General features: G+C 39.1%; 1 protein-coding gene across 2 annotated transcripts in view; it reads left to right on the plus strand.

Annotated features, from left to right (window-relative positions):
* Nucleotides 1-11304, plus strand: part of GAS2L3 (growth arrest specific 2 like 3) — a 31791-nt gene extending 20487 nt beyond the window's left edge. For both annotated transcript variants that reach the window (XM_060777245.2, XM_067469142.1), the window contains exons 6-9: nucleotides 4092-4155; nucleotides 4567-4705; nucleotides 6127-6234; nucleotides 6651-11304. In XM_060777245.2, the coding sequence (XP_060633228.2) occupies nucleotides 4092-4155; nucleotides 4567-4705; nucleotides 6127-6234; nucleotides 6651-8021 (1682 nt within the window). In that variant the 3' untranslated portion in view covers nucleotides 8022-11304. The remainder of the gene's footprint in view (nucleotides 1-4091; nucleotides 4156-4566; nucleotides 4706-6126; nucleotides 6235-6650) is intronic.
* The last annotated feature ends 863 nt before the right edge of the window (nucleotides 11305-12167 follow it).

A 12167-nucleotide genomic window follows, 5' to 3' on the forward strand; every position in this document is an offset into this window, starting at 1 on the left:
CTGTTGGTGTGATATTATAATTTTTTTTCACTAATTAAACAAAAAACTTGCCCCAGACATGCGGAAATAATAACGAAACGACCTCAGAACAATAACGAAACGAATACAATAATGAAATACGAAGCATTTACAAAACGTGTTTAAAAATTCGTTTTTTTAAAAAATTGCTCCAGAATGGTTCGTTATCGTTTTGTAATTGAAAAAATTAACGAATTATTAACGAATTACGAATTAACGAAACGAAACCGCCCAGCCCTAGTAACTACTTTTCTGGCGCCCCCGGTGGCACAATGGGTTAAACCCTTGTGCCGGCAGGACTGAAGACTGACAGGTTGGAGGTTCGAATCCAGGGAGAGCACAGATGAGCTCCCTCTGTCAGCCCCAGCTCCTCATGCGAAGACATGAGAGAAGCCTCTCACAAGGATGATAAAACATCCAGGCATCCCCTGGTCAACATCCTTGCAGACAGCCAATTCTCTCACACCAGATGCAACTTTCAATTTTTCAAGTTGGTCCTCACACACACACACAATCTACTTTTCAGCACTTCCCATTCAAACTGCCTGCAGGATTGCCTATAACATGGGGAAAACTGGATGCCCTACAGCGTTTTGGGCTACAGCTCTTATTTATTTATTTATTTACAACATTTCTACTCCGCCCTTCTCAACCCCCGAGGGGGGACTCAGAGCGGTTAACACTGGCAACAATTTGATGCCGCAATATCACAGTATAACAACAATATAAAATCATAAATACACAATAGATTAAAACAATAACATTAATTATAATACCTGCACATTGGCTATCTTGGATAGGGCTTATATTACCAAAATGTCACTTTTCTTCCAATTTGGGACTCACATGTTACAAATGTACTTCCTTCCTTCCTTCCTGGATGACAAATTCTATGTTCTGTAGCAAAGGGGTGGTAGATATAGCATGATGAGAGTTTCCTTAGAAGGGATCTATGTTATTGATCCTGTTACTTTGTACAGAGGTTTTTGTTCATTCTCTTAATGGTTTACTGATTGGATCTATGGATCGTATAAAGTGGTTTGAAAGAACTGGATACACTAAGTTGAGCACTTCCTCTCTTCTAAGGGCAGTATATCCTGGCAAGTAGGGCATCAGTGATTGCTATATTACAAATAATGCTTGTAACAGAATGTATGTAACCGCTAAATTAGATATCCAGGGGATCTTATGTCACCATTGGCAACAATTTATTGGTAATTACAGCCACTCAGTAGAAAGATGAATCGTAGGTTCTATCCCCCTATGTATTTTCTTTCTAACTAAGTGTCTATGAAAATATAAATGGCCTAACTAATTCAGAAGGAAGCTCTTCCAAAAGCCTCAGCATTTCAATCCTTCCTAACTTTAATAGACTGTGTGCTAGATTTGCACCTGGAGGTTTAGACTCCTTGCCTGTGGTTATCAGCCCGAGGCTTGTAACCAGGAACTGCCCGACCAGGTTTTTCCAGATGGAGCAAAATGTTTGACTGCTCCTTAATACATGAAACTTAGAATTGTATTGCTAATTATTGTCTTTTTTAAAATACAGGTACCTCTATGTAAGTCCCAACCCTGAACAAGAAGTACGGCTTAAATTATGACATCCTTGGGCTTGTTGAAACACGACATGCTACATATTTGCTTTGTACATTTGTAAACAAACACACACTCGGGACTGTGTGCTTGTAAAATGCATAACACAGACTCTATAATTTTGCACTTTTGACAGCTTCATTACAAATTGCTTGTAATGTATATCTAGCCGAATCTCACTATTTTTAGAAGACGCATCATATGTCTTCAATCTTAATTATTGTTTATTGTTACTTACACCCGTATTGCATTTTCCATAAATGAAAACCATGAAATTTATACTTGGAATCAGTTTTGCTTGAATTCAGTAGTGCACAATATTGTATCTTGTTTTAGATGTAGCTCAAAGTTTTCAGAAGCTTGCTAACTACATGCAGTTGCTGTCATAAATGGATGCTTTGTGTGTTCTTGGCAATGAGCCTCATCAAAAGGGCTGAATTCTTCTTAGCTTTCGGTGCCCTTTCGCTAGCATTTTTGGCCGGAGGAGCAAAATAAAGAGAGCTTTGTGCTAGGGCTCTGGATTCCCATGTGTGGGCACATCTCTCTTACATCCAAACAATGTGAAAGTCTTGATAATGTCGTCTAGTGAATGCTTGAACTTTGAACAACAGGACTGGAAATTCTGTGCAGAAATGAACTTGCTCTAAGTGACTGTGTGGAAAACACTGGCCTAAATTGGATGTTGATCCATGTGCATTGGGAAAGTGCTTCTGTCCTCCCTGCCCCCACGCTTCATGATATGCCCTATGCAATGTAATGTGTGAAGGCCTGTTTTGGGCAGTCCTAGACCATTGACCATGTGAACTAATTCTCTGTGAGAAGGCTGTATTCAGATTTTATAGCCCTGCATATCTAGGAATGTCTTGATTAAAACAGGGGAGGACAGGGATGTTCTCACATTACTTTTCTTGTATACTAAAGATCAGGGAGAGTGTTTTTCAGTCTCCTTCTCCCATTCTTCTCCTACTTAAATATACGGAATTGTATCATAACATACTGTCCAGTAGGAAATGCTACTGAAATAAACAACCATCTGTTTGGGTTGTTGTGAGTTTTCCGGGCTGTATGGCTATGTTCCAGAAGCATTCTCTCCTGACATTTCACCCATATCTATGGCAGACACCCTCAGAGGTTGTGATGTCTGTTGGAAACTAGGCAAGTGAGGTTTATATACTCTTGTCTGCTTGAGGCAAGTGTGAATGTTGCAATTGGCCACCTTAATTAGCATTTAATGGCATTGTAGTTTCAAAGCCTGGTTGATTGCTGCCTGGGGAATCCTTTGTTGAGAAGTGTTAGCTGGCCCTGATTGATTATTGTTTGGATTCCCCTATTTCTTGAGTGTTGCTCTTTATTTACTGTCCTGAGTTTAGAATTTTTTAATACTAGTAGCCTGATTTTGTTCAATCTGTTTCATACCCATGCCGCTAACTTTTCTTATAGCTGTTTCCATTGTACAGTACAACCCCTATATCCACAGGGATACATTTCTGGGCTTGTAATGGAAACATGAAACAGCAAACAATAATAAACCCTATTGAAATTAATGACTTCTGGCAAAAGCGTATCATAGAATCATGATGGAGGACCAAGAAAATGCCTAGAGAGAAAACACTAGACTCACAGAGGACATTTCAGAGCAAATGTAATTTTGATAAATATTTCCAAGGCAAGGGTGGGCAATGAAAAGTAATCTATACCTTGTTAAATTATAAATGAAATTGCTGTGACTATTGATCATGCTGCTTAGGTTGCAACATGAGCTTCCTTTCATCAATATCAAGAATTTCTTTTCTCCTTGTCTTAAGGATTAGAATGATAAGCACAAAAAATGGGGTTTCTTTGCTTTTTTTAACTTATTGATGTGGATACTGACAGATTTTCATGAGGATGAGAGTGACCACATTACTTCTTGGGCTCGGAGAATGGATTACATATAAAGAACACTATGAGCAAATCTTATTAATACATAATTGCATATCTGTATGAGTGTTACAGGGGGCCCTGGTGACAGTGGGTTAAACCGCTGAGCTGCTGAACTTGCTGACCGAAAGGTTGACGGTTCAAATCCAGGGAGCGAGGTGAGCTCCCATTGTTAGGCCCAGCTTCTGCCAACCTAGCAGTTCGAAAACATGCAAATGTGAGTAGATCAATAGGTATCACTTCTTTGGGAAGATAACGGCGCTCCATGCAGTCATGCTGGCCACATGACCTCGGAAGTGTCTATGGACAATGCTGGCTCCCTGGCTTAGAAATGGAGATAAGCACCACCACCCCCAAATTCGGACACAACTAGAATTAATGTCAGGGGAAACCTTTACCTCTACTATGATTGTTACAGCTCTAGGAAACTTTGAATCTTGGTCATTGTCTGTCACCCTAAATGCATTAGTTTGCGCAAGCTTCACTGAGCTAGAGATACTGCTGTGTGTGTAATCTCAAACTAACATCTCTTTTCTGTATGTATCCTAATTTTCTTGCAGTTCTGCATAAAGAACCAAGACAAGTATATCTTTGTTTACTGGAAATCGGCCGCATTGTCTCAAGGTGTGTATTCATTGCAGTTCTCTTGAGCAGATGCTTTCAATATCTTGTAAACATTTAAAAGATTTCTCAGAGTTTTCTTCAAGAGAGTTGAGATGCAATCCTATTGTGCGGTCATGAGTGGGTATCAGAAGGGCCAAGAAGTACAATGCCCCTTTCTCTATGTTGGCCTGCTTTACCCCAAATAGTGGTGGAAAGGTCAGTCACTGCTTTTGTCCTGTGAATCTCCATTGTGGTTTAAATCATTAATTTGTACATATATACATTTGGTTTAAAAAAAAAACCCAAAGAGCTACTTTTACAAGTATAAACTAAAGATTGTTTGTCAATGAGTACTTGTTTGCACTGTTGTCTACATCCACATTGTTCTTAATTTTATGCAATATCTGTCTTCTCCCTGCTTCCATTTTCTAGATATGGAGTTGAACCACCTCTTTTAGTAAAACTGGAGAAGGAAATTGAATTGGAAGAAACCTTATTGATGTCCGCTGATCCTGTTGCTCCTGCTGCCATCCCCACATCCTGTTGTCCACATGAAGCATTGCATGAAGCAGTAAGCATTGTGCATGTCCTATGGAGGTTTATTCTTATGGGAACATAGGATCCTTGTCCATGAGTTACTGTCCAAATCAGCCATGATTTCGATCAGTTAGTTATTTCGTAAAGATATCTTAGTTATTATGTTCCATATCCTGAAGCTTATAAAACTAATTTTATTTTACTTTACTATTTTGGTATGGTTTCCGAAAATGGTATAATCCACAATATTAAGCTTCATTGTGGTGTCAGACATAGATTTTACCAGCCCAAATGAACTGAGAGGGATTTATTTCTGAGTAAAATGCCTTGATTTCAGTGAAGTTTAACCAGTTGAACTATGCATAGGATTGCACCATAATATGGTAGTCTTATGACTGTTTAATCAAGGCAAGGGAAATTAGATCACAATACAGGAAGAAGAAAATGCATGCTGTTACAAATGTAAATCACATTGGAAATTACTGAAATGCTCTTTATTTCCTCTGTGCTTGTATGAGCTTTTTATTTTGATGAAAAAGAAAGAAAACATTGAAACAGTTATAATTCTGGATTTCAGATTATTATTATTATTATTATTATTATTATTATTAATAATAATAATAATAATAATAATAGTCAGACTACTCTGGGACTTCCGAATTCAGACTGACAGAGTTTTGGAGCACAATACTCCTGACCTCACAATTGGGGAGGGGGGGGGGCAAATATGGATAATCGATGTTGCAATCCCAGGCAACAGCAGGATTGACGAGAAGCAACTGGAAAAGCTTACACGACATGAGGATTTAAAGATAGAACTGCATAGACTCTGGCACAAGCCAGTAAAGGTGGTCCCAGTGGTGATCTGCACACTGAGTGCAGTACCTAAAGACCCTGGCCTGCACTTAAATACCAAATTACTATCTCTCAGCTGCAAAAGGCCACCCTACTCGGATCTGCACGCATTATTCGCCGATACATCACACAGCCCTAGACACTTGTGAAGTGTCCGACGTGTGATCAAATACAAAAGCCAGCATAGTGATCTTGTTTGCTGTGTACTAATCTTGTTATGTATCAACAACAACAACAACAACAATACTAATGACTTTATATTTGTGTCCATTTCCCCGAAGGTGGCTTACACATGACCCAAAGTGCCTAAAACAAAGCAAAAAATGAACACACAGTACAGTACAAAACAGTAAAACCAATAGCATATAAAACAACGCCCAATAACCTGTGGTGACAACTGCCATAAAACATGGCCAAACTGTTAACAAGACAAGGGAATGGGATAATGCAAATGGTAGCTAAGCAAGAAGGGCATAGGATGAAGTGCATGCGGTGTCATTAATTGCGGACTATTGGGGCTAGACATCATTTTTCTTTTTTGGTATTCTTTGAGCTAAAAGAAACACGAATAAGTTAACACGTGGTCTTTGTATGCTATAGGTTAAGCATATTGCTGAAGATCCTCCTTGCAGTTGCTCTCACAGGTTTTCAATTGAGTATTTATCTGAAGGACGCTATAGATTAGGAGACAAGATACTCTTCATACGGGTAAGTGCAGTTTCTCAAAATGTTTTGATGATCCCTTAAAACTAGTCAAGCCTGGACATAATCTCATCCGTACAGGTATTGATACTGTGATACTGAGAAATGAATCTACCTGATGATGAAGTCTTCCCATGCTTGCTACCTGTTTAGAAGGATTCCCATGTCTCAGTGATGCCAGGGAATACTTGAGCAATACTTCTGTTGTAGTCATTGGCCTGGTTGTCTCTTGGCCTGTTCTTATGAAGCCTTCTTTGGATGGATAATTTCTAGGGAAGGTAGAGTAATGATCAATGTGTTCCACTCCAAAGAAAGCAAAATATTTAAGTCAATCAAATATCCATGTAATGCTTTGTTTCAGAAAAGTGTACCAAATTCTAACCAGATATTCTATCCCTGGTCTTTTTCTTCTCTTCTCCTAGATGTTACATGGGAAGCATGTGATGGTACGTGTTGGTGGGGGCTGGGATACCCTTCAGGGATTTTTACTCAAGTATGATCCCTGTCGAGTGCTGCAATTCGCAACCGTTGAACAGAAGATCTTGGCATTTCAAAAAGGTGCATCCAATGAGACAGTTCCTGATTCATCTGCTAGAACTCCCCAGCCTCCATCTATGAACCCCATGTCTGCGATTGATACATATCAGAAACAAAATCCAAAGCCTCCTGCTCCTGCCCCACCTCCAAAGCCTCCTCATGTTGCTGATAGAAAGCAGAATGCAGCAAAGTTTACACAATCACCTGCACTTTCTTCTGCCAAAGCAAAACCAGAAACACCTAGAAACCAGTGTGCTCTGGACCAACTGAAGTCGAAAAGTTCCTCAGTTAATAATTCATCATCTTCCAAATCCTCAACAGCTGCTCCAAAAAAGTTAGCTCCCTCTTCTGAAAAAATCATGCCTGTTTTAAAGTCTACAGAATATCTTCAGAAACGTATTTTGCCACCTGTCCAATGTACACGTCCACAGAATTCTCCAACCATGTTGCGTCCTGCCCCTTCTTGTTCAACAACTAAACTTTCTGAGCTGTCTGGAACAAAGAAGAGGGTGGCCTCTGAAGAAATGCTTCATTCTCCAAAGAACGGTGCCACAGTCAAATCTAAACCTCTTCCAAAAACATCAGTGAAGCCTCCACTGCCAACTAACCAAACTCCCAATGGTCCCAAACCACCATGGTCTCAACATTTTTCTGCAACAACAACCAAATCAATTCCCAAAACCACTACTTCTCAAGCGTGCTCAGCAAGAGGCACAACAGAAAGTAAACAGGCCAAAAATATCAAAACTGCAGCTGCTGGTAAACAGTTGAGCTCTGCCTCTTTACACACAGCAAGTAAATCAGCACAGCTGACATCTGCATTAGAATCGAGAAGTAAAGTCGCATCTCCATCTGCCAGCAGTCATTCCTCAAGCAAGAATATGCAAGTTCAAAGTAGCAGATCAAAAACTCTGGTCGGATCCAGTCGGTCAAAACATTCTGAGCGTACTCCGCTGTCTGTTGTACGTCTTCCCCAAACATCTTCCGTAACTGAAAAAAGAAAAAAGACAGTGCAGGCTACCGCCAAAACTCAATCTCCAGCTAAAACCGCCCAGAAGAGTAATAAAATCCTTGATCCAGCTGGTAAGAATCGGCTTTTAAAAGTAAAGGTTGATGCAGGCACTACTGAGGGGATGCCTCATGGGTCAAAGGATCCCACACTGAAGAAAAAACAAGATGACAATTATTTCGTTATGTCTGGAAATAAGAAGCTTAGGAAACAAAATAACAAGGAAACATTAGCTGGTGGCTTCTAATTTATCTTGTTTCGTACAAGAGAATACTAACATTAAGTAATGATAAGTAATGATATTGCAAATGCAGTTTGATGAGTTCTGTTAACACTTCCCCAGAATGAAGTAACATTTTGAGCAGCATAAGGCACTTTCCCAGCTTTATCAGGATTCAGGGTCGTTTCCCATTCTGTTTTGATAAAGTCTTCATAAAATGTTTGCTCCCCAATTTGATATGAGTCCCATGAACTGGGTTATATTTTATATGTTGGGGAGGCTGAATACTGTATTAGTTGCCTCTTGGGATACACACTGAATCTGAAATTTTAGCTGATCTTGGAAAAGTTAATATATTTTGGACAATGACTTGCATGGCTATGATCACTTAGGGATTCTGGTACTGGTAGGTACATTCCAGAAAATTAGCATTTCCAAGTTTTGAATATTTTCCCTTTCATCTTGAATTTAGCTTTTTCCATGTCCATGCATTTAATTACAGCTTTTCCTCCCCAAAAGTAGGTATGAGAACTGGACCTTATGTTCTAAATACCATTTCAGCTGGGGAAATAGCTTATCATTTGTTTATTGGCAAGTACTTAAAATTGTATATATCTATATTGCAGAGAACAGGCTGTTAAAGGTAAATGCCCTCAGCAGAGACTGCTGATTGGCATTAGTATTTAATCTTAGTATTTAATCATATATGTCTCTCTCAAACGTACGATTCCACTGAGTTTTCAGTGAAACTAGGTCAATGGGAGCACTTTACAAATTTTGGCCTTAAGCACTCCCACCTTAGTGCCTTAGCCCATGATGTGCTCTGCCAGTTGTTCTCATTGTATCAGTACAGGTATGTCTTCTGCTTTATTTATATCGACTGTGCTGATAAAAACTGGATTTAAGCAAGCAAAACTATGGGAATGGGAGCACAGCAATAATGCAATGTGTGCTGATGCTGTGTCCTTCTTCATATTGGCCTTTCTGATGTGTGTAGAAATTATGCAACCACATAGTCTGGTGTACTGCCTATATAAAATGCATTAGCCAAGGCTTCCTGTGAGAGAAGATCTCTGTACAATTCTAGAAAGTATGCTTGGGTCTGCAGTTTGAGAACAACCGCCAGATAATATGATTTATATTCGTCAGCACAACTGAAAAGCTTTTCAAATAAGCTGCCTATGTGACTACTATATTAATATCATGTGTTCCTTCATTGCTAGTTCTGCGATAAATTATTTGTTGCATTGATGCTTTCACTTGCAGCACAAACTCATAACGTTGGAAGGAAAACAACTGGGGTCTAAATATCTTTGCATACAAAGTCGTGCGTTCTCAAGCGATGGTTATTAAAATTGCATGCATATATTTGTATAAACCTGTACTTATTAAAGCAGTATTTCAGACAACCTGCATATTTAAAATGTTTCCTGTACCTCCTCCATAATTAATGTTTATGTTGGAGTCAGAAATTGCACTGTCAAGTATTCATGATGGAACTTCACACTTTTTGAAACAGAAAGTCTGCATCTTAATGCATTTCATATCAAATTGTAGCTTTAATATACATTGCAGACAAATATGGAATTAATCCTCAGTGAGTGAAACTTTGCAAAAGAACAAAAATCACAAGCTGGTACAATCCACTGTTGACTGAAGTGTGTAGAAGTGGGACTTAAGGATATATACTGAACCTGGTCTAATTGCACTTTAAAAGATGATAATATTTGATTAGTCAAAACTGGATATGAATAACAGTTTGCATTCATTGTGTCTTTGCATGGAAAACACAGTGTGGACAAATAATAAGCAGCATCAGGTTTTTTTTTTGTTTTTTTTTGTCGTGTCAGGAGCAACCGCTCCTGTTGTGAGAGAATTGGCCGTCTGCAAGGACGTTGCCCAGGGTACGCCCGGATGATTTCTGATGTTTTATCATCCTTGTGGGAGGCTTCTCTCATGTCCCTGCATGAGGAGCTGGAGCCGATAGAGGGAGCTCATCCGCCTCTCCCGGGATTCGAACCTGCGACCTGTCGGTCTTCAGTCCTGCCAGCACAAGGCTTTAACCCACTGCGCCACCGGGGGCTCCAGCAGCATAAAGTATGTGTGTGTGTGTGTGAGCAGCATCAGGTAATCACACATACTTTATGAACAGAATTCTTCCTTCGGTATGTGATACTTGCATGGAAACCTGCTGATAGGCACAGATTCTCTTAGATCAGGTATGGGCAAACTTTGCCCCTCCATGTGTTTTGGCTGTTAGGAATTATGGGAGTTGAAGTCCAAAACACATGGAGGGCTGAAGTTTGCCCATAACTGCCTTAGATGAATCAGGTGGGCTAGTTTTATAAAGTTATAAGTCTTAACATAATTATTAGGGAGTAAACATCAGTGATTACACATGTATAGTGCTGTGCTACAAGTCATGTTTATAGCATTTTTAAATGAGGCAAGAATGGGGATACAGATGAAAAGTGCCTGGAACTATTATTTAACACATGTACTAACAAGATATTCTCAGGAGTCAAAGCTGTGGTTGTATAAACATCAATTTCCGCCTTTCCAGGTTCATTTATAGATTTAAAATACACTACCATTTTCGATGGCAAATGGAACAGACAGGAATTAAGAGTATTATTGGTGTGTATCTTTGACTTAAGTCTTGGATCTAGACGTTTATAAAGTTGCTTAATCTGACCTTAATTTTGTCCCCCTCTCAAAATCTGGGTGGGAATCGCATGGCTCTCCAAATATTGCTGAACTGTAGCATCCGTCACAATAGACCAGTGGTTCCCAACCTTTGGGCCTTCAGGTATTTTGGACTTCAATTCCCAGAAATCCCAGGCAGCTGTCGGGAATCATGGTAGCTGAAGTCCAAAACACCTGGAGGCCCAAAGGTTAGGAACCAATGCAATAGACCATGCTGATTAGAGAAACTTAACTAGGTATTGCAACCCAACGCCATCTGAAAGATCATGTGATCATCACTTCTTCGCTAAGCTAGTTCTTTCCATTATTTCTGTAAAGATGTCACCATCCAGTAATGTGGAATGAGATATATCATTTGTAGAGTGGGATGGTTATGCTGCAGTATTTGAGAATTATGGTCATGATCCAAAGGAGCAGCTCTTTGCCTTCAGAGTGGGCTTTTCTGTTTTGCGTGATTTTGTACACAAAACTTGTTTGAGTGTGCTCATGAAGCTTTGTCTGAAAAGGGAATAGGTTATAACTATGTAGGTTCTAGTGTGAGTGTGGATGACCTTTCCTGTGTAATCATGCTGAAAACTTGTGCCACAATAAAATTTTAAAGTGCTGCAGGAGTCTTGTGTTTTCATTCAAGGAGCTGATTTATTACATTATATTTTTAACCTTCCTTTCTTATAAACAGTATGTACAGTTTAGCTTAGTCTTTCCTCCAATCTTATAACCGTTTTCTGTGTGATCGATAAAATGAGAGAAATGGCTGGTCCATGAAACCAAGCGATTCTCATGGCTGAGCAGGAATTTGAAACTGACTCCACTAGGCTAACTGTATAATCAATAAGCCCCACTGATTCTCAGTTTAGTACAATTTAGATACCTGCATCTCCTTGTGTGGATATTATTTCTTGTCCCAAGGAAATGGTGACATCCACTTGTAGCAGAGTTCTGTGTAGCAACATTCTCCATCTCTTGCTTCATTCCCAGTTGCTGGATCAGAATTGCCATGTTTTTATTTACCTTCTTTGATCATACATATTATACAATCAAGCTGTTGATAACTCATACTAATATAGCAAAGTACTGATTGCTTTCAGATGAAGTATTATTGTTATTTGTACCCTGATTTTTTCTTTCCACAAAGGAAACTCAAAGCAGCTTACGTTAAAAAGTATTTCATTACAATTTAAAATATACAAACATAAAACAGAATTAAATATCAATGGTATTAAAACATTCAGTTAAAATCCATAACAACTAATTAAAAACATATTCAAAGCTAAACCCACAACTTGATCTTAAAAGCATTTTTAGAAACCTGCCTGAATAAATAGGTTTTAGCCTGCTGATGAAAGGACAACAGGGAGGATACTTAAATACATTCTTAGCATTAATGTTTGCTAAACATGTATCTAAACTCAGTGTAGAGAGAGCTACTCCAAAGAGGAGAATGTTCAAGTCTACATATATATACTC

This window comes from Anolis sagrei, chromosome 5 (assembly GCF_037176765.1).
Source record: "Anolis sagrei isolate rAnoSag1 chromosome 5, rAnoSag1.mat, whole genome shotgun sequence".
NCBI classification, from domain to species: Eukaryota; Metazoa; Chordata; class Lepidosauria; order Squamata; family Dactyloidae; genus Anolis; species Anolis sagrei.